The sequence below is a fragment of the Oncorhynchus tshawytscha genome, linkage group LG01, assembly GCF_018296145.1.
Source record: "Oncorhynchus tshawytscha isolate Ot180627B linkage group LG01, Otsh_v2.0, whole genome shotgun sequence".
NCBI lineage: Eukaryota > Metazoa > Chordata > Actinopteri > Salmoniformes > Salmonidae > Oncorhynchus > Oncorhynchus tshawytscha.
Genome location: NC_056429.1, coordinates 11,821,526 through 11,846,422, shown reverse-complemented (window position 1 = coordinate 11,846,422; position 24,897 = coordinate 11,821,526). Strand labels below are relative to the sequence as shown.

The following is a 24,897-nucleotide window of genomic DNA, read 5'->3' as shown; positions in this document are numbered from 1 at the left end:
CACTATTCCTGACATTTAATCCTAGTAAAAATTCCCTGTCTTAGGTCAGTTAGGATCACCACTGAAATGTCAGAATAATAGTAGAGAGAATGGTTTATTTCAGCTTTTATTTCTTTCATCACATTCCCAGTGGGTCAGAAGTTTATATACACTCAATTAGTATTTGGTAGCATTGCCTTTAAATTGTTTAACTTGGGTCAAACATTTTGGGTAGTCTTCCATAAGCTTCCCACAATAAGTTGGGTGAATTTTGGTCCATTCCTCCTGACAGAGCTGGTGTAACTGAGTCAGGTTTGTAGGCCTCCTTGCTCACACATGCTTTTTCAGTTCTGCCCACACATTTTCTATAGGATGGAGGTCAGGGCTTTGTGATGGCCATTCCAATACCTTGACTTTGTTGTCCTTAAGCCATTTTGCCACAACTTTGGAAGTATGCTTGGGGTCATTGTCCATTTGGAAGACCAATTTGTGACCAAGCTTAAACTCCTTGACTGATGTCTTGAGATGTTGCTTCAATATAGCCACATAATTTTTCTACCTCATGATGCCATCTATTTTTGAAGTGCACCAGTCCCTCCTGCAGCAAAGCACCCCCACAACATGATGCTGCCACCCCCGTGCTTCACGGTTGGGATGGTGTTCTTCGGCTTGCAAGCATCTCCTGTTTTCCTCCAAACATAACGATGGTAATTTATGGCCAAACAGTTCTATTTTTGTTTTATCAGACCAGAGGACATTTCTCCAAAAAGTACGATCTTTGTCCCCATGTGCAGTTGCAAACCGTAGTCTGGCTTTTTATGGCGGTTTTGGAGCAGTGGCTTCTTCCTTGCTGAGCGGCCTTTCAGGTTATGTCGATATAGGACTCATTTTACTGTGGATATAGATACTTTTGTACCCGTTTCCTCCAGCATCTTCACAGGGTCCTTTGCTGTTGTTCTGGGATTGATTTGCACTTTTCACACAAAAGTACGTTCATCTCTAGGAGACAGAACACGTCTCCTTCCTGAGCGGTATGATGGCTGCGTGGTCCCATGGTGTTTATACTTTATACTTGCGTACTATTGTTTGTACAGAAGAACGTGGTACGTTCAGGTGTTTGGAAATTGCTCCCAAGGATGAACCAGGCTTGTGGAGGTCTACAATTATTTTTCCGGAGGTCTTGGCTGATTTCTTTTGATTTTCCGATGATGTCAAGCAAAGAGGCGCTGAGTTTGAAGGTAGGCCTTGAAATACATCCACAGCTACATCTCCAATTGACTCAAATTAGCCTATCAGAAGCTATTACATCATTTTCTAGAATTTTCCAAGCTGTTTAAAGACACAGTCAACTTAGTGTATGTAAACTTCTGACCCACTGGAATTGTGATACAGTGAGTTTTAAGGGGGAAAAAATCTGTCTGTAAACAATTGTTGGAAAAATTACTTGTGTCATGCACAGAGTAGATGTCCTAACCGACTTGCCCAAACTAGAGTTTGTTAATAAGACATTTGTGGAGTGGTGGGAAAAAAATGTAATGACTCCAATTTAAGTGTATGTAAACTTCCGACTTCAACTGTATGATCATTTGGCGTTTTATATTTCTGTAAATATGCTAATTTTGTTTTTCTGTTTCTGTAAATATGATTTTTTTTGTCAATATGATTGGTGCTTGTTTCCACCCCCCTCCAGGTGTCGCCAGTTGCCACCTAAGGCGGCAGGTAGCCTAGTGGTTAGCGCATTGGGCTAGTAACCGGAAGGTTGCCAGATCGAATCCCTGAGCTGACAAGGTAAAAATCTGTTGTTTTACCGCAGAGCAAGGCACTGTTCCCTGGGTGCCAAAGACATGAATGTTGATTAAGGCAGCCCCCTGCACCTCTCTGATTCAGAGGGGTTGGGTTAAATGCAGAAGACACATTCAGTTGGACAACTGACTAGGTATCCCCAGTGTATTTATACCTGTATTCTCTGTTGCCAGTTCATCATGTCTTACCTGTGGTCTTTCCCGCCTTATTGTTTCCTAGTTTTTCCCGGTTCTGACCATTCTTCCTGCCCTGACCTCGAGCCTGTCTGCCGTCCTGTACCTGCCTGACTCTGACCTGATCACGAACCTCTGCCTGCCCGGACCCCGAGCCTGTCTGCCGTCCTGTACCTGCCTGACTCTGACCTGATCACGAACCTCTGCCTGCCCTTGACTTGGCCCTTTTCCTGCCCCGTGTTTTTAATAAATGATCTGAGAACTGTACTATCCTCCTCCTGTGTCTGCATCTGGGTCATATCCTGAGTCCTGATAAATTTGGGATTTTCTGTTTCTATCAATATGATTATTTGGGGTTCTCTGTTTCTGTAAATATGATTATTTGGGGTTCTCTGTTTCTGTAAATATGATTATTTGGGGTTCTCTGTTTATGTCAATATGATTATTTGGGGTTCTCTGTTTATGTCAATATGATTATTTGGGGTTCTCTGTTTATGTCAATATGATTATTTGGGGTTCTCTGTTTCTGGAAATATGATTATTTGGGGTTCTCTGTTTCTGGAAATATGATTATTTGGGGTTCTCTGTTTCTGGAAATATGATCATTTTGGTCACCATCTTTTGAACAACAACCTGCTTGGGTTGGCCGACTGAAGAGTCGAAACCGAGCTGGCCTTACATCTATTAAGTGTGCTGTCTCGTGTGTGTGTGCGCACACACGTATATGTGTGTGTCTGAGTGTATGTGTGCGCACACATGTATATATGTGTGTATGCACTCACTCGTCCCTGTTCATTACAGCGTGTCAGCATGACCAGAGTCTGGACGTTCTTCTCCCAGATCATCCTCCAGAACTCATTGACGGTGACGGGCAACGGACCTTGGGCCGCAATAAACTCCTTCCTGGAGTTGTAACCCTGGCAAAGGACACATATTGACCCAGTACATAAGCATCTACTACAATCACCATCTAACTTTCCTAAACCTTTTCATACTTGTCTGTATCTCCTGGTTAATGTGAGATGGATGTGATGTAACTGACTCAATACTACTAACTCTAGCTATAACCTGACAATGAAGACCTATAACTGAGTCTTAATTGAAGTTATCTAGCTATATCGATCATATTTGTGAAATAACCTCAGAGCAGAACTGAAGCGTAGAGTGTCGGAGAAAGATGATTATGATGAAGATGATGACAGGTCAGTATTTACCGGGATGTAGTTAGAATTGATGTAGTCGTCAAATGGACTCCCATGGATGGACAGTTTCACTCTAGAGGATTCATCTGGGATGTGGGAAAGAGGAGGAATGAGGATCGATAGAAATGAAAGACAATTCCTGTCACTCTGCCCAAGTGGCAACCTTTCATGCAGAGCCCCACCTGTTTGAGCCCCACATTTTTAACAGGCTTGGCTGTTTTGCATGTTATTTTGGCATTAATACATGTCACATATTAGTTTGCAAACAATGTAAAAATATATATATCATTGAGTTAATAAAACTGCATACAACAAACATGGTCTCTTTTTTGTTTTCTTGAGTATTGCAGCTCCAAAATGCTGGTGTTCCAGCCTAGCTCAGTCCTTTCTGTGGTGGTGGGGCAAGCCAGCAGAAAATACGGAGAGTTGCACTGTAATTGGCTCCGTGTTCTGTCACTCATGGGGACACTATGTCACCGCGAAGTGTAAGGTGAGACCTCGAAAATTCTAGCCCTTTAGCTTCTGACGTAGAGTTACATTATAAGTGCCCATCCAAGAAGGCTCAAGGTTATTGGCCACAGATAAAATGACGTCAAATCACGTTATATGTACAGTAGCTTTGATTGGACTGATCATGTCAACATACTTTCAAAATCTTAGCTAACGGTCATGATCATGAATCAAGTCGACAATCTACTGGCGAATCCTTTTCAATCCTTGTCATATGAAGAGAAATAATGAAGAGAAATGATAGATAAACGTATCTGTGCTTATCGGCTATTGGATATAAAAATTACACAACAAGTTGGAAATGGCAAATTCAACAATGAGTGGTTTGGAAGAAAGTGACCACAGCACAAAAAGTCCAAAAATGTATTATATGCTGCTGCATAAATTATGTAATATACCAAGGAGATATGTATACTGTAGCTAAGAAAGTAATAATGTTACAAAGTGTATATTGTGTAGTAAGCTGTTAGTAGCCCATGTGCCTCACGCTAATAATTTGGGCCCTTTTCTGACTTTGTGGTGCACATGTAGCCTATAGTCAAACTCTGAGTTATTGAATAAACAAAGGAGTTAGTTAGTCTGTTCGACAATGAGGATGGAGGATTTGATATGATAAGCAATGGTAGCTGTGGCTGGAGGACAGGGGTCAAGGGTCAGGGTTTATGGTCGACTCACAGGGAAGCACGTTGTTGTAGCGGTTCTTAGACTTGTTCTCCATGGCCATAGCACTGGTTTTAGCTTGGGCTGTTCCCACTGGCTTCAGGTCCTAGAAGGAGAGGGAGACATTAGGCCACCAGGCACCAGTAGCGAACAAGCAAGCACAGGAATATTTACCGAATACAGAAAATCTGCCTGATAGAACTGCTGCCTGATGGAATATCCATATCATGTGTATGATTGAATAAATAGCTTTATGTTTTACCTCAAACTCCTCGGCGAAACCACAGTTGGAGTCTGCTTTCTGCCTCTTGTAATAAGCCTCGTAGTCCTCCACCCTCACGGCCACGCTTCTGCTCATAGAGACACAGGAGACAAGCATTAACACAAACACGTGTGACACCAAGCGACAGTGCTGCATCATTCAATAGTCTACTGTTACCATAAGAGCTAATACTCACACTTTAGCTCTGGAAATAAAGAGAGAGAAATTAAAAGAGAGTTATGTTAGCAGTTAAAGAAAAACGTAAGTAATTTTATGACAAATATTGTCTTATTTTGCAATTACAGAATTACAGTTTCATTAACTTCCAAACTGAGACAGAAACAAGTGAAAGATCCGAAGAAATCACCTCATGGAGTGAATCTGGATGTCTGAAGTGTCTTTCTTGGTTTGTCTGTAACAACAAAAGCACACAAAAATCATATGACCTTCCAAAAACATCTAATTTATCGAGTGATGATGATGATCGCTCACCTCCTCCAGTGGATAACTAAGGCAATGGTGATGATGAAGAGGATGGCAAAAACTCCAATCGTTACCCCGACAGCCACACCGATGACAGCTACAGAGAAGAAGGAAGAGAAAAAAAGGTAAGAGGACGCCTTGTGATACACTCCAAAAACCTTCATGCCTTTTATGACCCTATAGCGTATTATAAGATTTGCTATAAGCATTCATAACAGGTCAAAGTGCCTTATAAGTGCCTATATGAATACATTACTATGAATCCTTTTATAAACGTATTACATACAGGTGGTTTGTACAGTAAAAGAGCTGTAGCAACCTAGGTCCTGAGTTCCACAGGACTTTGGTTGAACAGAGTTATCGTGACAGAACAGTTTTAATATCTGTCAATGTCATTGTGTGAAAACATACATTTTCAAATTGTGAGGGTAATTATGTTGTTATATTCTATCCTATTCCATCAAATTTGAGACGACATTGCAATTATTTTTCTCACATACCATTAACGCCAGTCTTGCAGGTGAGGGTTTGGATGGTGCTGGAACTCCCACAGCCCAGTGTGGTTACAGTCAGGGTGTAGTCTGTATTGTGCTTAAGGTCAGAGACTGTGTGGCCACAGGCTGGTGTACAGTCACCACTAGTGTTATAGTGTGCCTAAACCAATCAATACATCATTCAATTATTAATGAAATCAATAATTAATTAATTTAATTAATCAATCAATAAATCAGCCAATCATAAATGTATTCAATCAATATTTGTTTTTATTTTGTGACCAGTATCTACTGTACTCACCTGGTCCTGGGGGGGTTGGTTGGTTTCATAAGCAGTGATCTGGAAGCCCTGGTTCAGACCTTTGGGTTTGGTCCAGGACAGGATCACCTTGGGGTCATTAGGAGAGTCACACTTCAGGTTGAACACAGGGCTGGCATCTATGGCACAGTGAAGGAGACACAGAGGTTTTCAGTTTAGATTTTTTTTTACTAGGAAATGTGTAGACCATGTCTGAATTTCATTACAATTACAAGAGATCAAAACACAGTTCAAAAATAAAATACATCTAAAATAAGATCCATATCTGGATCAGTGTCTGTTGGTGAAAGTAAATCTGGATCAGTGTCTGTTGGTGATAGTAAATCTGGATCAGTGCCTGTTGGTGATAGTAAATCTGGATCCATGTCTGTTGGTGATAGTAAATCTGGATCAGTGTCTGTTGGTGATATTAAATCTGGATCAGTGCCTGTTGGTGATAGTAAATCTGGATCAGTGTCTGTTGGTGATAGTAAATCTGGATCAGTGTCTGTTGGTGATAGTAAATCTGGATCAGTGTCTGTTGGTGATATTAAATCTGGATCAGTGTCTGTTGGTGATATTAAATCTGGATCAGTGTCTGTTGGTGATATTAAATCTGGATCGGTGTCAGTAGGTGATAGTAATGATAGTATGTCCTTTAAATCCCTATATGCATTATCAATGCATCACACACTGGTGGTACAGTATGGTAGCCTACGTTGGAAAGCATGTAAAGCATGTTATGATCTTACTGGTGCAGATGGAGTTTGAGACTGGAGCTCCCTTTGTTCCATCAGCTGTCTCTGTTGTCACAGTGAAATTATACAGACTACCAGGAACCAATTGATCGATGATTAGGTCTTCCATAAGTGTGGTTGTGTTACTGATGATTAACCCAGAGTTGATCCAGATCACATAGTAGTGGTAGCTTGGTTTGTGATCCACAGGCTTGTTCCAGGTCAATGTTATGTTCTCCTCTGCTGTCACTACACTGAGGGACTGGACACTCTCTGGTCCTGGGAAATGAGATGTAATGGAGTATAGAGAGGTTATTGTAACAATAGCTATGAATACAGAATACAAACGTCTCAGGGCTGGGATTGTATAAGTGGGTGTGCTTGACTGTATGTATGTGTTCAGAAATTAGTCTGTGTGCGTGTGTGTGCTTGTATGTCATGTATGTAGTGTGTGTGTGTGTGTGTGCTCACATGTCATGTATGTAGTGTGTGTGTGTTCGCATGTCATGTATGTAGTGTGTGTGTGTGTGTGTGCTCACATGTCATGTATGTAGTGTGTGTGTGTGTGCTCGCATGTCATGTATGTAGTGTGTGTGTGTGCTCATGTCATGTCATGTCATGTATGTAGTGTGTGTGTGTGTGCTCGCATGTCATGTATGTAGTGTGTGTGTGTGTGTGCTCACATGTCATGTATGTAGTGTGTGTGTGTGTGCTCACATGTCATGTATGTAGTGTGTGTGTGTGTGTGCTCACATGTCATGTATGTAGTGTGTGTGTGTGTCTGCTCGCATGTCATGTATGTAGTGTGTGTGCTCGCATGTCATGTATGTAGTGTGTGTGTGTGTGCTCGCATGTCATGTATGTAGTGTGTGTGTGTGCTCACATGTCATGTATGTAGTGTGTGTGTGTTCGCATGTCATGTATGTAGTGTGTGTGTGTTCGCATGTCATGTATGTAGTGTGTGTGTATGTGCTCGCATGTCATGTATGTAGTGTGTGTGTGTGCTCGCATGTCATGTATGTAGTGTGTGTGTGTGTGTGCTCACATGTCATGTATGTAGTGTGTGTGTGTGTGCTCACATGTCATGTATGTAGTGTGTGTGTGTGTGTGTGTGTGCTCGCATGTCATGTATGTAGTGTGTGTGTGTGTGTGCTCGCATGTCATGTATGTAGTGTGTGTGTGTGCTCACATGTCATGTATGTAGTGTGTGTGTGTGTGCTCGCATGTCATGTATGTAGTGTGTGTGTGTGTGCTCGCATGTCATGTATGTAGTGTGTGTTTGCTAAAATGTCATGTACAGTGGCAAGAAAAAGTTTGTTAACTCTTGGAAATACCTGGATTTCTGCACAAATTGGTCATAAAATTTGATCTGATCTTCATCGAGGTCACAGCAATAAACAAACACAGTCTGCTTAAACTAATAACACACAAACAATTATATGTTTTCATGTCTTTATTGAACACACCGTGTAACCATTCACAGTGCAGGGTGGGAAAAGTATGTGAACCTTTGGATTGAATAACTGGTTGACCCTCCTTTGGCAGCAATAACCTCAACCAAACGTTTTCTGTAGTTGCGGATCAGACCTCCACAAAATCAAATCAAATCAAATGTATTTATATAGCCCTTTGTATATCAGCTGATATCTCAAAGTGCTGTACAGAAACACAGCCTAAAACCCCAAACAGCAAGCAATGCAGGTGTAGAAGCACGGTGGCTAGGAAAAACTCCCTAGAAAGGCCAAAACCTAGGAAGAAACCTAGAGAGGAACCAGGCTATGTGGGGTGGCCAGTCCTCTTCTGGCTGTGCCGGGTGGAGATTATAACAGAACATGGCCAAGATGTTCAAATGTTCATAAATGACCAGCATGGTCGAATAATAATAAGGCAGAACAGTTGAAACTGGAGCAGCAGCACGGCCAGGTGGACTGGGGACAGCAAGGAGTCATCATGTCAGGTAGTCCTGGGGCATGGCCCTAGGGCTCAGGTCAGTTGAAACTGGAGCAGCAGCACGGCCAGGTGGACTGGGGACAACAAGGAGTCATCATGTCAGGTAGTCCTGGGGCATGGTCCTAGGGCTCAGGGCTCACAACGGTCAGGAGGAATTTTTGACCATTCCTCTTAACAAAACTGTTTCCGTTCAGCAATATTCTTGGGATGTCTGGTGTGAACTGCTCTCTTGAGGTCATGCCACAGCATCTCAATCGGGTTGAGGTCAGGACTCTGACTGGGCCACTCCAGAAGGTGTATTTTCTACTGTTGAAGCCATTCTGTTGTTGATTTACTTCTGTTGTTTGGGTTGTTGTCCTGTTGCATCACCCCTGTCCACATCATGGTTTGGGAATTCATTTTTCCGTCGATGATAGCAAGCTGTCCAGGCCCTGAGGCAGTAAAGCAGCCCCAAACCATGATGCTCCCTCCACCATACTTTACAGTTGGGATGAGGTTTTGATGTTGGTGTCCTGTGCATTTTTTTCACCACACATAGTTCCTTCCAAGCAACTCAACTGTAGTTGCATCTGTAATCCACAAAATATTTAGCCAGTAGCGCTGTGGAACATCCAGGTGCACTTTTGCAGTGGCTTCTTCCGTAGTGTCTTCCCATGAACACCATTCTTGTTTAGTGTTTGTTACGTATCGTAGACTCATCAACAGAGATGTTATCATGTTCCAGAGATGTCTGTAAGTCTTTAGCTGAAACTCTAGGATTCTTCTTAACCTCATTGAGCATTCTGCTCTGTGCTCTTGCAGTCATCTTTGCAGGACGGCCACTCCTAGGGAGAGTAGCCACAGTGCTGAAATTTCTTCATTGATAGACAATTTGTCTTACCGTGGACTGATGGACATCAAGGCTTTTAGAGATACTTTAGTAACCCTTTCCAGCTTCTTAATCTTATGTCTTCTGAGATCTCTTTTGTTCGAGGCATGGTTCACATCAGGCAATGCTTCTTGTGAATAACAAACTCAAATTTTGTAAGTGTTTTTTATAGGGCAGGGCAGCTCTAACCAACATCTCCAATCTCATCTCATTGATTCTACTCCAGGTTAGATGACTCCTGACTCCAATTAGCTTTTGGAGAAGTCATTAGCCTAGGGGTTCACATACTTTTTCCAACCTACACTGTGAATGTTTAAATGACGTATTAAATACAGACAAGACAAATGTGTGTGTTATTAGTCTAAGCACACTATGTCTGTCTATTGTTGTGAATTAGATGAAGATAGATCAATTTGATGACCAGTTTATGCAGAAATCCAGGTAAATCCAAAGGGTTCACATACTTTTTCTTGCTACTGTGTGTTGTATGTAGTATGTGGTATGTGTGTGTTAACACTCACTGGTCGTGACCAAACTGCTCCAGACCTTCTCACTCTGGAGCCCTAGCACTCCCACTGTAGCCACAGAGATATTGTAGGGTGTTCCAGAGGACAGACTGGGCAGTGTGTGTCTTGTGTTTGTCAGAGTGACCGTCTTGTTATTTAGTTGCGTTGAAAGGTAGGTCACTAGGTAACTGAAGGTGGTGTTGGTCATCAGAGGAGCTTCACCCCACTCCACAGAGATAGAACTAGTGGTCTTCTCCAAGATCAGGATGGGCCCAGGCTGGTTGGGATCTGAGAGAGATTTGGACAGAAATATCTGTTTATATAAGTTGCCAATAACATCTGTGAATTGAATTTCCTTGTAGAAATAATCTTGAAAGTTATCTCTGGTTAAGTGAGAAAGAAAAAAAATATTTGTCTTAGATTAAACAGTTGAAACAAATGAATGAACTCTAACAGATAAAAGAGGCATGCTTAGTAGAACTCTGGGCCTTCTCCCTCCATCTCCTCCCTCAAACTCACAAGTTGCTGTAGTTCCAGGTTCTGATGAAGCGTTGAAGGACCCACTGATAGTGGTCACCACGGCTGTGTAGCTTCTGCCAGCTGACAGGTTAAGGAAGGATGTTGACCGAATGCTGGAGTTCAGCAAATCTGAGAAAAGGACCTTGTTCAGATAGACGATATAATGCTCTACGTTTCCTCTGGGCGCTTCCCAGTGCACCACTATGGTACTGTTGCTACCATTGTTGTAGATGAACATATTGACAGACTCGGGCTCTGGTAGAGAGGGAGAGAGGAACAGAGAGGGGGGATGTTAGAAAGGAGAGAGGGGGAGATATGTAGCGATATGAACTCCTTTTGAGAGTTTTTAGAAAAACACCAAATAACTAAAAAGGTAAAAAGGAAGGAGATCTGACTTGTGTACTGAGAGGTTGAGACGGATTCTCCCTCTATGCTGTTCAGTGCCTTGACGGAAACACTGAAGGTGCATCTGGTTCCTGGTGTGAGTTCTGAGATGAGGTCCCCCTCTCCTGTCTCCGTGGTGCGGTTTGTGGGAGCGGACATGCACCCCTCAGTCTGGATACGGTATGTGTAACCACTCTGGTACTGAGGTGGTTTGGTCCAGGTCAGATTCACAGTGGTTGTGTTTACTGTAGAGGCTACCAAACCACTAACGGCAAATGGTCCTGGAAACAGAGGATCTTAGGTTAGTCTTCAGGATACAAAGAAGTGAATACATATCAACATACCAAACTGAGATTAGTTTTATTGCCATGGGAACATACTTGTAAAATAAGACACCGTCACCGGGGTTGCCATGGTGCCGTCCCCTGTGAGTGTTGTCACTGTAAAGGTGTAGTTGCTCCCAGACTGTAGCCCAGTGATGGTGATGTTGGTGGTGTAGTTGCTCCCAGACTGTACCCCGGTGATGGTTTTCATGGTGGTGTTGGTGGTGACAGACTGGTTGGTGACCTCCACTCTGAAGGTGTAGCCTGGTTTGCTCTCTGGTTGAAACCAGACTAGAGTCACATTGGTGGTTGTGATTCCTGCCTCAATCAGTCTGATCACAGACTGGGGCCCTGGGACAAAGGAACAACAAAGATAATTAACGAACATGTTCTATCTGTGTGTGTGTACACATGAGTATGTGTGTAACGGACGTCATGCTTTGTGAGTACCGCTTCCTCCTGATTCGGCTCACACCGGGGCTCAAACCCAGACCTCCTTGCTAGCACATGTGCTGTGTAGATACAGTGTAAATGTTTGTGTTCAGTAGCCACTCACTGGTAGACTTGGCCGTCGTCACCACTGTGCTCTGGTAGTCAAACGGCCCTACAGTTACCACAGAGATGTTGTAGAGTGTTCCAGACTGGAGGTTCTTCAGGAGGGTCCAGTTGTGTTCCGTCAGGTTCTGCCGGTCCAGATGGAACACAGAGAAGCTGTACTGACCTAGGTCCATGTCCAGGGGTCGGGCCCAGCTGATGTTGATGGAACCAGTAGTCTGGTCCACCACCATGATGCCTCCAGGAGGGTTGGGATCTGGGAACAAGCCAGGGAGAAGTCACTTATGGAAGAGATTGCCGATGGAGTGTCTCAGGCATGGGATTACATCAGACAACATTCCATCTAGATTATGATCTATCTCTGGCATTGTGCTGTATATGCTATTCAGAAAAATATAGAATGAACTCATGTGGGTTAATGAAGACTTGAAAACCCAGACGTGGAATCTCCACCACCAAATATGAATTTAAACAAATTGGTCCATGCTAAACAAATGGAGTACAGTTGGAATGTTGGACTTTTATAGACATGTACTGACTTACACGTTGCATTTGTAACATTTAGTGCCTCAGTGAGTGGTCCACTATTAGTGGCCACTTTGACAACATAGACTTTCCCTGGCTTCAGGTTCTGGAACACAACTGATAGATAGTTGTTGGTGATGGTACGGTTGTCTTCCATCACATTGTTTTTGTAGATAGTAACGGTGTAGTTGTCCACCTGTCCCATAGGTCTATACCAGGTTACACTCATGTTGGTTGTTGTTCCTATGGCGATGAGGTTTTTCACCACCGCAGGTTCTGAAGGGTGGATAGAAGGGATACAAACGTTAACATTTCACATTTTAGACTAGAGATACAGACATCTTAAAAGTGTTATGTTAAATGTGTTAATTGTGTCTTTAACTTGGCTTTTATTTAATCTTTATTTAACTAGGCAAATCAGTTAAGAACAAATTCTTATTTTCAATGACGGCCTAGGAACAGTGGCTTAACTGCCTCGTTCAGGGGCAGAACAACAGATTTGTACCTTGTCAGCTCGGGGATTTGAACTTGCAACCTTTTGGTTACTAGCCCAACACTTTAACCACTAGGCTCCTACACTTAAGATATGAAATACGCACTGTCACCCGTCTCGGATGAAATCCACTTTGCTATGTAAAGAAGGTAAAAGTGAGAAGGGGAGAAAGCCAAGGGATGAAGGGAGGAAAGGTTGATGGGAGGAAGGGTTGATGGGAGGAAGGGTTGAAGAGGGGAAGGGAGGAAGGGTTGAAGAGAGGAAGGGTTGATGGGAGGAAGGGTTGAAGAGGGGAAGGGAGGAAGGGTTGAAGGGAGGAAGGGTTGATGGGAGGAAGGGTTGAAGAGGGGAAGGGAGGAAGGGTTGAAGAGAGGAAGGGTTGATGGGGGAAGGGTTGAAGAGAGGAAGGGAGGAAGGGTTGAAGAGAGGAAGGGTTGATGGGGGGAAGGGTTGAAGGGAGGAAGGGTTGAAGGGAGGAAGGGTTGAAGAGGGGAAGGGAGGAAGGGTTGAAGGCTTGAAGAGAGGAAGGGTTGATGGGAGGAAGGGTTGAATGGATCAAGGGTTGACGGGAGGAAGGGATGAAGGGTTGAAGGGTTGAAGGATTGAAGGGTTGAAGGGATGAAGGATCGAAGGGTTGAAGGGAGGGAATAGATGAAGGGTTGAAGGGATGAAGGGAGGAAGGGTTGAAGGGAGGAATAGATGAAGGGTTGAAGGGTTGAAAGGAGGAAGGGTTGAAGGGAGGAATAGATGAAGGGTTGAAGGGTTGAAAGATTGAAAGGTTGAAAGGAGGAAGGGTTGAAGGGAGGAATAGATGAAGGGTTGAAGGGTTGAAAGATTGAAGGGTTGAAAGGTTGAAAGATTGAAGGGCTGAAGGGTTGAAGGGATGAAGGGAGGAATAGATGAAGGGTTGAAGGGAGGGATAGATGAAGGGTTGAAGGGAGGAAGGGTTGAAGGGAGGAATAGATGAAAGGTTGAAGGGAGGAAGGGTTGAAAGATTGAAGGGATGAAGGGTTGAAGGGAGGAATAGATGAAGGGTTGAAGGGAGGAAGGGTTGAAAGATTGAAGGGTTGAAGGGTTGAAGGGAGGAATAGATGAAGGGTTGAAGGGAGGAATAGATGAAGGGTTGAAGGGAGGAATAGATGAAGGGTTGAAGGGTTGAAGGGAGGAAGGGTTGAAAGATTGAATGGATGAAGGGTTGAAGGGAGGAATAGATGAAGGGTTGAAAGATTGAAGGGATGAAGGGTTGAAGGGATGAAGGGTTGGAGGAATAGATGAAGGGTTGAAGGGTTGAAAGATTGAAGGGATGAAGGGTTGAAGGGAGGAATAGATGAAGGGTTGAAGGGAGGAAGGGTTGAAATATTGAAGGGATGAAGGGTTGAAGGGAGGAATAGATGAAGGGTTGAAGGGAGGAAGGGTTGAAAGATTGAAGGGTTGAAGGGAGGAATAGATGAAGGGTTGAAGGGAGGAAGGGTTGAAAGATTGAAGGGTTGAAGGGTTGAAAGATTGAAGGGATGAAGGGAGGAAGGGTTGAAGGGAGGAAGGGTTGAAAGGTTGAAGGGAGGAAGGGTTGAAAGGAAGAAGGGTTGAAAGGAAGAAGGGTTGAAGGGAGGAAGGGTTGAAGGGAAGAAGGGTTGAAGGGAGGAAGGGTTGAAGGGAGGAAGAGTTGAAGGGCGGAAGGGTTGAAGGGGGATCTTTAGAACCGTACTTGTGCAGATTATCGTCTCCGTTGAATCAGACTTAACATCCTGGACGACCGTGACCACAGAGCAGTTATAACAGTTCCCAGGAGTGAGATTGGTGAACGTGTACATCTCGACCATGGTTGAGATCTCTACCACAGAACCATTCTTGGAGATGGTCACCAGATAGGAGTAGGTTGGTTTGTGGTCATTTGGCTTGAGCCAGGAAAGTCTGATAGCGGTTGTGTTCAGACCCTCAAATGTGAGGTTACTGACCACGTTGGGCTCTGAAGGGCAAAGAGGGCAGATATCATATTAATATCATCTATAACACAGAATCATATTGCAGACAGTGTTATACACCTCCTGACTACCCCAGAGTAACTGCAGTTTGCTGGCTGACTAGAATGCACTTGCATTTCTCTTGGATTCCTCTACGAATACCTTTGGAAGTTTAGAACACTGGCTTACTAGTGTTACAGAATGTGCGTTCTGGAGTTCCTTCGCTTCCCGTTGCTGCTACCGAGGTAACAGTGAAGTTGTAGCCAGTCCCAGGTTCTAGGTCATTGACTTGTGTGAAGTTGGTACTGACTGTTTTCAGTACAGGGCCTGTAGCCTTTATGTACTGGACTCTATAGGTGTAGTAGTTCTTAACCTCCACGGGGTCAGTCCACTGTAGCTTACATGAGGAGTTGGACAACGGGGTGGCTGTGAGGTTCACCACTGGTTTGGGTACTAGGAGGAAGGGAGAGAAAAAAATCTACCTTAAATCAGTGATCTTACTAGGATATGAAATGTGTTAAGGCATGTAGGATTATTAGAAAGGTTTCAGAATATTTCTGCAACATTTTCACAGTCAAAACGTCACCCAGAGCACAGTCTACTGAACGGTTGTCACAAGTCTACTCACAGGTACATTCTGATGCATAAACACTGGTGCTTTCTAGATTCTGAGGTCCCATGGTTTTCACTGTGATGGTGTAGCAAGTTCCAGAGGACAGAGAGGTCAGGTTACTGCTGAGACTAGTGGTAGAGGAAGACTGGTTTCTCTCTCCTAAACCAGTCCCATTAAGCTGGTAGCTGATGTTATAGGAGATGCCTTGCGCTCCAATCATTAGACCCGGGATTGTCCATTGGACAACGAGGGAGCTGGTTGTCCTCTCTGTGATGTTGAGGGGTCCAGGTGGGTTGGGATCTATGGAGGAGAAATAAGAGTGATGCTAGGAAAGTTGCAAACACAAATTCTCATTCACACAAACACACATTAGGTGCTTTTTCTTCAGGACAAAACCAGAGAAAACATTCTCACCCTCTCATACAAACTTTTATCAACTTCAAACTACAGTAAATGCATAGTATGGGCATCATTGACCATGACTTACTGGTGGCTAACTGGACCCGAGCAGACTGGTTCCTAAAGTCTCCAGCTACAGCAGTCACTGTGACCTCATAAACCCTCCCAGGCTGTAACCCAGTGAAGCTGGCCTCCCTGGTCTGTGTGGTATTGCTGGATCTATAGTTCAAAGCAGCATTAAATATGTTCACGCTGTAGTATTCCACACTCCCGTTACGCAAGGTCCATGTCACATTCAGCTGACTGGTTCCTCGTCTCGTAGCCACAATGTCCACAGGTTGTTCAGGCTCTGTCAAAAGCAAAATCGAAAAGGTTCAAATCAAATCAAATCAAATCTTATTTGTCACATACACATGGTTAGCAGATGTTAATGCGAGTGTAGCGAAATGCTTGTGCTTCTAGTTCCGACAATGCAGTAATAACGAACAAGTAATCTAACTAACAATTCCAAAAAAACTACTGTCTTATACACAGTGTAAGGGGATAAAGAATATGTACATAAGGATATATGAATGAGTGATGGTACAGAGCAGCATAGGCAAGATACAGTAGATGATATCGAGTACAGTATATACATATGAGATAAGTATGTAAACCAAGTGGCATAGTTAAAGTGGCTAGTGATACATGTATTACATAAGGATGCAGTCGATGATATAGAGTACAGTATCAACGTATGCATATGAGATGAACAATGTAGGGTAAGTAACATTATATAAGGTAGCATTGTTTAAAGTGGCTAGTGATATATTTACATCATTTCCCATCAATTCCCATGATTAAAGTGGCTGGAGTAGAGTCAGTGTCATTGACAGTGTGTTGGCAGTAGCCACTCAATGTTAGTGGTGGCTGTTTAACAGTCTGATGGCCTTGAGATAGAAGCTGTTTTTCAGTCTCTCGGTCCCAGCTTTGATGCACCTGTACTGACCTCGCCTTCTGGATGACAGCGGGGTGAACAGGCAGTGGCTCGGGTGGTTGATGTCCTTGATGATCTTTATGATGATGATCTTCCTGTAGCATTGGGTGGTGTAGGTGTCCTGGAGGGCAGGTAGTTTGCCCCCGGTGATGCGTTGTGCAGACCTCACTACCCTCTGGAGAGCCTTACGGTTGAGGGCGGTGCAGTTGCCATACCAGGCGGTGATACAGCCCGCCAGGATGCTCTCGATTGTGCATCTGTAGAAGTTGGTGAGTGCTTTTGGTGACAAGCCGAATTTCTTCAGCCTCCTGAGGTTGAAGAGGCGCTGCTGCGCCTTCCTCACGATGCTGTCTGTGTGAGTGGACCAATTCAGTTTGTCTGTGATGTGTATGCCGAGGAACTTAAAACTTGCTACCCTCTCCACTACTGTTCCATCGATGTGGATGGGGGGTGTTCCCTCTGCTGTTTCCTGAAGTCCACAATCATCTCCTTAGTTTTGTTGACGTTGAGTGTGAGGTTATTTTCCTGACACCACACTCCGAGGGCCCTCACCTCCTCCCTGTAGGCCGTCTCGTCGTTGTTGGTAATCAAGCCTACCACTGTTGTGTCGTCCGCAAACTTGATGATTGAGTTGGAGGCGTGCATGGCCACGCAGTCGTGGGTGAACAGGGAGTACAGGAGAGGGCTCAGAACGCACCCTTGTGGGGCCCCAGTGTTGAGGATCAGCGGGGAGGAGATGTTGTTGCCTACCCTCACCACCTGGGGGCGGCCCGTCAGGAAGTCCAGTACCCAGTTGCACAGGGCGGGGTCAAGACCCAGGGTCTCGAGCTTGATGACGAGCTTGGAGGGTACTATGGTGTTGAATGCCGAGCTGTAGTCGATGAACAGCATTCTCACATAGGTATTCCTCTTGTCCAGATGGGTTAGGGCAGTGTGCAGTGTGGTTGAGATTGCATCGTCTGTGGACCTATTTGGGCGGTAAGCAAATTGGAGTGGGTCAAGGGTGTCAGGTAGGGTGGAGGTGATATGGTCCTTGACTAGTCTCTCAAAGCACTTCATGATGACGGATGTGAGTGCTACGGGGCGGTAGTCGTTTAGCTCAGTTACCTTAGCTTTCTTGGGAACAGGAACAATGGTGGCCCTCTTGAAGCATGTGGGAACAGCAGACTGGTATAGGGATTGATTGAATATGTCCGTAAACACACCGGCCAGCTGGTCTGCGCATGCTCTGAGGGCGCGGCTGGGGATGCCGTCTGGGCCTGCAGCCTTGCGAGGGTTAACACGTTTAAATGTCTTACTCACATCGGCTGCAGTGAAGGAGAGACCGCATGTTTCCGTTGCAGGCCGTGTCAGTGGCACTGTATTGTCCTCAAAGCGGGCAAAAAGTTATTTAGTCTGCCTGGGAGCAAGACATCCTGGTCCGTGACTGGGCTGGGTTTCTTCCTGTAGTCCGTGATTGACTGTAGACCCTGCCACATGCCTCTTGTGTCTGAGCCGTTGAATTGAGATTCTACTTTGTCTCTGTACTGGCGCTTAGCTTGTTTGATAGCCTTGCGGAGGGAATAGCTGCACTGTTTGTATTCAGTCATGTTACCAGACACCTTGCCCTGATTAAAAGCAGTGGTTCGTGCCTTCAGTTTCACACGAATGCTGCCATCAATCCACGGTTTCTGGTTAGGGAATGTTTAATCGTTGCTATGGGAACGACATCTTCAACGCACGTTCTAATGAACTCGCACACCGTATCAGCGTATTCGTCAATGTTGTTGTCTGACGCAATACGAAACATCTCCCAGTCCACGTGATGGAAGCAGTCTTGGAGTGTGGAGTCAGCTTGGTCAGACCAGCGTTGGACAGACCTCAGCGTGGGAGCTTCTTGTTTTAGTTTCTGTCTGTAGGCAGGGATCAACAAAATGGAGTCGTGGTCAGCTTTTCCGAAAGGGGGCGGGGCAGGGCCTTATATGCGTCGCGGAAGTTAGAGTAACAATGATCCAGGGTCTTTCCACCCCTGGTTGCGCAATCGATATGCTGATAAAATTTAGGGAGTCTTGTTTTCAGATTAGCCTTGTTAAAATCCCCAGCTACAATGAATGCAGCCTCCGGATAAATCGTTTCCAGTTTGCAGAGAGTTAAATAAAGTTCGTTCAGAGCCATCGATGTGTCTGCTTGGGGGGGATATATACGGCTGTGATTATAATCGAAGAGAATTCTCTTGGTAGATAATGCGGTCTACATTTGATTTTGAGGAATTCTAAATCAGGTGAACAGAAGGAGTTGAGTTCCTGTATGTTTCTTTCATCACACCATGTCACGTTGGCCATAAGGCATACGCCCCCGCCCGTCTTCTTACCAGAAAGATGTTTGTTTCTGTCGGCGCGATGCGTGGAGAAACCCGCTGGCTGCACCGCTTCGGATTGCGTCTCTCCAGTGAGCCATGTTTCCGTGAAGCAGAGAACGTTACAGTCTCTGATGTCCCTCTGGAATGCTACCCTTGTTCGGATTTCATCAACCTTGTTGTCAAGAGACTGGACATTGGCAAGAAGAATGCTAGGGAGTGGTGCACGGTGTGCCCGTCTCCGGAGTCTGACCAGAAGACCGCTTCGTTTCCCTCTTTTTCTGAGTCGTTTTTTTTTTGGTCGCTGCATGTGATCCACTCCGTTACACTGGTTGTAAGGCAGAACACAGGATCCGCATCGCGAAAAACATATTCTTGGTCGTACTGATGGTGAGTTGACGCTGATCTTATATTCAGTAGTTCTTCTCGGCTGTATGTAATGAAACCTAAGATGACCTGGGGTACTAGTGTAAGAAATAACACATAAAAAAACAAAAAACTGCATAGTTTCCTAGGAACGCGAAGCGAGGCAGCCATCTCTGTCGGCGCCGGAAGTCATTGCAATGACTGAAGGAAAATATGGACAGAAAAGAGAAAACCACAACCAACTTTGCTTTTGTCACTTCTAGGTTAGACTACTGCAATGCTCTACTTTCCGGCTACCCGGATAAAGCACTAAATAAACTTCAGTTAGTGCTAAATACGGCTGCTAGAATACTGACTAGAACCAAAAAAATTTATCATATTACTCCAATGCTAGCCTCCCTACACTGGCTTCCTGTCAAGGCAAGGGCTGATTTCAAGGTTTTACTGCTAACCTACAAAGCATTACATGGGCTTGCTCCTACCTATCTCTCTGATTTGGTCCTGCCGTACATACCTACACGTACGCTACGGTCACAAGACGCAGGCCTCCTAATTGTCCCTAGAATTTCTAAGCAAACAGGTGGAGGCAGGGCTTTCTCCTATAGAGCTCAATTTTTATGGAATAGTCTGCCTACCCATGTGAGAGACGCAAACTCGGTCTCAACCTTTAAGTCTTTACTGAAGACTCATCTCTTCAGTGGGTCATATGATTGAGTGTAGTCTGGCCCAGGAGTGTGAAGGTGAACGGAAAGGCTCTGGAGCAACGAACCGCCCTTGCTGTCTCTGCCTGGCCAGTTCCCCTCTTTCCACTGGGATTCTCTGCCTCTAACCCTTTTACAGTGGCTGAGTCACTGGCTTACTAGGGCTCTTTCATACCGTCCCTAGGAGGGGTGCGTCACTTGAGTGGGTTGAGTCACTGATGTGATCTTCCTGTCTGGGTTGGCGCCCCCCCCTCCCCCCCTTGGGTTGTGCCGTGGTGGAGATCTTTGTGGGCTATACTCGGCCTTGTCTCAGGATGGTAAGTTGGTGGTTGAAGATATCCCTCTAGTGGTGTGGGGGCTTTGGCAAAGTGTGTGGGTTTATATCCTTCCTGTTTGGCCCTGTCCGGGGATGTCATCGGATGGGGCCACAGTGTCTTCTGACCCCTCCTGTCTCAGCCTCCAGTATTTATGCTGCAGTAGTTTATGTGTCAGGGGGCTAGGGTCAGTTTGTTATATCTGGAGTACTTCTCCTGTCCTATCCGGTGTCCTGTGTGAATTTAAGTATGCTCTCTCTAATTCTCTCTTTCTCTCTCTAGGAGGACCTGAGCCCTAGGACCATGCCTCAGGACTACCGGGCATGATGACTCCTTGCTGTCCCCAGTCCACCTGGCCGTGCTGCTGCTCCAGTTTCAACTGTTCTGCCTGTGATTATTATTATTTGACCATGCTGGTCATTTATGAACATTTGAACATCTTGGCCATGTTCTGTTATAATCTCCACCCGGCACAGCCAGAAGAGGACTGGCCACCCTACATAGCCTGGTTCCTCTCTAGGTTTCTTCCTAGGTTTTGGCCTTTCTAGGGAGTTTTTCCTAGCCACCGTGCTTCTACACCTGCATTGCTTGCTGGTTGGGGTTTTAGGCTGGGTTTCTGTACAGCACTTTGAGATATCAGCTGATGTACAAAGGGCTATATAAATAAATTTGATTTGATTTGACAGGTGATATTTTGCGGTTGTGGTGCCTGTACCACTGCATCGATTTTGTCCTGTGTTTTGTGCAATCCATTGCGGTCAATTTCACGTCCACAGAAGACAATCTTGTCCTTGAAGAACTCCCACTTCTGTAATATACCTGTAGTCCATACCCTTTGCTGTTTCTGTATGACAATGCCCCCGTGCACAGAGCGACATCCATACAGAAGTGGTCTGTCGAGAGTGGTGTGGAAGAACTTGACTGGCCCGCATGGAACCCTAACCTCAACCGCATAGAACACCTTTGGGATGAATTGGAACATCGACTGCGAGCCAGGCCTAATCACCCAACAGTGCCCGACCTCACTCATGCTCTTCTTGCCAAATTAAAGCAAGACCCAGCAGCAAGGCACCAACATGTAGTGGAAAGCCTTCCCAGAAGAGTTGAGGCTGTTATAGCATCTAATGGGGGGACAACCTCGATATTAATACTCTGTACTCTGTACTTCTTGTGATTTAGTGTATATAACCATTGAATGTTGAAGAATATAACTTATGAATGCCATGAAATTAGTTAAACTATCATACCCCATCAGAACCCAAAATATAATATTGTTTTACTCAAATTTTAAACAAACACTGCATAGCCTCAAAATAAGAATAGGATATGTTTCTAACTGAATCTATATTAATGTGGATGCTGGCATTATTATGGATAAAAAATTGTGAATAATGATGAGTGAGAGAGTTACAGACGCACAAATGTCATACCCCCCAAGACATAGTAACCTCTCACCATTACAATAACAGGGCAAGGCAGCATTTTTGGGGGGGTATGACACATTGAACAAAAATATTAACGCAACATGCAACAATTTAAAAGATTTTACTGAGCTACAGTTCTAATAAGGAAATCAGTAAATTGAAATACATTGATTAAGCCCTAATCTATGGAATTCACATGCCTGGGAATACAGATATGTATCTGTTGGTCAAAGATTCCTTAAAAAATGTGTCCCCCAATTTTAGGTGACCAAAAGTATAGGGACAAATTCACTTTGTTTATTAAAGTAGTACAATGAGAAGTATTTGGTCCCATATTCATAGCATGCCATGGCTACATCAAGCTTGTGACTTAAAGTTTGTTGGATGCGTTTGGTTTTTGTTTTGGATGCTACAATGATTATGCATAATCCTGAATAAAATATGAATAATTATGAGTGAGAAATTTAGACACACAAATATTATAACCCCCCAAAAAAAATGCTAACCTCTCACCATTACATTAACAGGGGAGGTTAGCATATCAATGAATACGAATAGTATCTGTGGCATTGAAACAATCTGACATAAAAGTGTCTGAGTTACTTACTTGTATACTTAGAAACTGTCTTGCTCTGTCCTACAGTTGTGTTATCTCCAGCCACTGCAGTGACTGTGAAGAGGTACTGCACTCCAGGAGTGAGAGCAGTAACATAATAAGAGGTTTCTGGGGTATTCTGACTGCCACTGGTATTGCCATCAGTCCATTCAATTCTGAATAAGGATCTGTTTCCCAATGGTTCAATCCAGCTCAGAGACACAGATGATGTTGTGATTTCAGTGACAGTCAGGTTCCTGATGACTGCAGGCTCTGTGCGTGCAAGAAAGTTATATTTTGGGAAAAGATCACCAGAATCATTATTATTCATGGTATTCACTATACACTCTATGTATATAATCAGAAGCATGCTAATTCTACATACATTTAAGGTCAGTATGTAGGACACAAAAGTGGTACCTCTATTTTAAAGATAGTAAGCATTATCAATGACATGAAACGTTTTGGGGACAAAAGGAGTTTTCAATAAAGGACAAGCACTTAATCACACTATCCAAGCCCAATTTTGCAGTTGATTGCAGATAAACACATTTCCTAAATATTCTGGATCAGTTGGAGTCTACACTCCCTCCAAAAAGAGAATTATGTGAACCAAAACTACAGTGACTGACAGATATACTGGTTAAAAATGATGGATAATCCTTCAGTAGTCTTATCAGCAGCGACTGCAGCAACTATGAGTCTGTATTTCACTTCAGCAGTCAGCTCAGTTACATTAAAGGCTGTCTCAATGGTAGTTCAATTCTTATCTCTACTGCCATTAGTCCATTCTACTCTATAGAAGGAGCTGTTTTCCAATGGTTCAATCCAGCTCAGAGACACAGATGATGTTGTGATTTCAGAGACAGAGGTTCCTGATGACTTCAGGTCCTTAGGTGAGCAAGGAATTAGATTTTACGGGACAATAGAAAATATTATATCTTGAAAGACATCTGTATTAAAAGTTCAATGTAGCTATTTGTTTCTCAATATTGAATCTTTTCTGGGTAACAATTCAGTACCTTACTGTCATTGTTTTCAATTCAAATGTTCAAAAACAAACTGGATAATATTTTTAATAAATTTAGCTCCTGGATATGTCACCATTCAGGCCAAAAAGTCACCCAACCAAAACAGACTGACATTCCAAACAGCTCTTACACTAAAAAGGCATGATCATAATTTTCACAATTTCACAGTATTATTCCAACCTCATAGTGTGGAAATATATATAAAACACAAAAATCCAAATGTTGACTGCACTGGGCCTTTAAATGCTACAATATACACTTCCCAGAGGGATGGATCAGCCTCTAATATACAGTGCCCAGAGGGATGGATCAGCCTCTAATATACAGTGCCCAGAGGGATGGATCAGCCTCTAATATACACTTCCCAGAGGGATGGATCAGCCTCTAATATACAGTGCCCAGAGGGATGGATCAGCCTCTAATATACATTTCCCAGAGGGATGGATCAGCCTCTAATATACAGTGCCCAGAGGGATAGATCAGCCTCTAATATACACTTCCCAGAGGGATGGATCAGCCTCTAATATACACTTCCCAGAGGGATGGATCAGCCTCTAATATACACTTCCCAGAGGGATGGATCAGCCTCTAATATACACTGCCCAGAGGGATGGATCAGCCTCTAATATACACTTCCCAGAGGGATGGATCAGCCTCTAATATACACTGCCCAGAGGTATGGATCAGCCTCTAATATGCACTGCCCAGGGGGATGGATCAGCCTCTAATATACACTTCCCAGAGGGATGGATCAGACTTTAGACATGAAAAATGTCCATTAACACCAAGAGTTCCGCAACTCAATAATATCTAATATTGCCTTCAGTCATCTCATCCCCATTAATTGCAAGCACTCTGAATGTGTACTTCACTCCAGCAGTCAGCTCAGTTAAGTTAAAGGCGGTTCTCATTGGTAGTTTCATTCATATCTCTACTGCCATCAATGCATTCTACACAGACAAGGCAACTTTCAAATCATCACCTTCTTGGATCCAAACGACTAACGTATAAATAAATATGAATAGTATCTGTGGCATTGAAACAATCCAACGCTAAAGTGTCTGAGTTACTTACTTGTATACTTAGAAACTGTCTTGCTCTGTCCTACAGTTGTGTTATCTCCAGCCACTGCAGTGACTGTGAAGAGGTACTGAACTCCAGGAGTGAGAGCAGTAACATTATAAGAGGTTTCTGGGGTATTCTGACTGCCACTGGTATTGCCATCAGTCCATTCTACTCTGAAGAAGGATCTGTTTCCGAATGGTTCAGTCCAGCTCAGAGACACAGATGATGTTGTGATTTCAGTGACAGTCAGGTTCCTGATGACTGCAGGCTCTGTGCGTGCAAGAAAGTTATATTTTGGGAAAAGATCACCAGAATCATTATTATTCATGGTATTCACTATACACTCTATGTATACAATCAGAAGCATGCTAATTCTACATACATTTAAGGTCA

At 44.0% G+C, this 24,897-nt stretch overlaps 1 protein-coding gene across 3 annotated transcripts in view; it reads right to left on the bottom strand.

Annotated features, from left to right (window-relative positions):
• The window catches only part of LOC112217396 (receptor-type tyrosine-protein phosphatase eta), a 116,016-nt gene that overhangs the window by 3,266 nt on the left and 87,853 nt on the right, over positions 1–24,897 (bottom strand). The window contains exons 2-23 of one of the 3 annotated variants that reach the window (XM_042294923.1): positions 24,514–24,774; positions 22,421–22,681; positions 15,786–16,046; positions 15,314–15,598; positions 14,875–15,138; positions 14,430–14,690; positions 12,250–12,507; positions 11,708–11,962; positions 11,209–11,502; positions 10,840–11,109; positions 10,445–10,699; positions 9,941–10,213; positions 6,617–6,880; positions 5,868–6,004; positions 5,573–5,726; positions 5,082–5,169; positions 4,957–5,001; positions 4,786–4,794; positions 4,590–4,677; positions 4,343–4,433; positions 3,170–3,243; positions 2,738–2,872 (exon numbers count right to left, since the gene is read on the bottom strand). In XM_042294923.1, the coding sequence (XP_042150857.1) occupies positions 2,738–2,872; positions 3,170–3,243; positions 4,343–4,433; positions 4,590–4,677; positions 4,786–4,794; positions 4,957–5,001; positions 5,082–5,169; positions 5,573–5,726; positions 5,868–6,004; positions 6,617–6,880; positions 9,941–10,213; positions 10,445–10,699; positions 10,840–11,109; positions 11,209–11,502; positions 11,708–11,962; positions 12,250–12,507; positions 14,430–14,690; positions 14,875–15,138; positions 15,314–15,598; positions 15,786–16,046; positions 22,421–22,681; positions 24,514–24,774 (4,283 nt within the window). Of the gene's footprint in view, positions 1–2,737; positions 2,873–3,169; positions 3,244–4,342; positions 4,434–4,589; positions 4,678–4,785; positions 4,795–4,956; positions 5,002–5,081; positions 5,170–5,572; positions 5,727–5,867; positions 6,005–6,616; positions 6,881–9,940; positions 10,214–10,444; positions 10,700–10,839; positions 11,110–11,208; positions 11,503–11,707; positions 11,963–12,249; positions 12,508–14,429; positions 14,691–14,874; positions 15,139–15,313; positions 15,599–15,785; positions 16,047–22,420; positions 22,797–24,513; positions 24,775–24,897 lie in introns of those variants that run through there. The other 2 variants (XM_042294950.1, XM_024377846.2) reach the window with 2 other exon arrangements.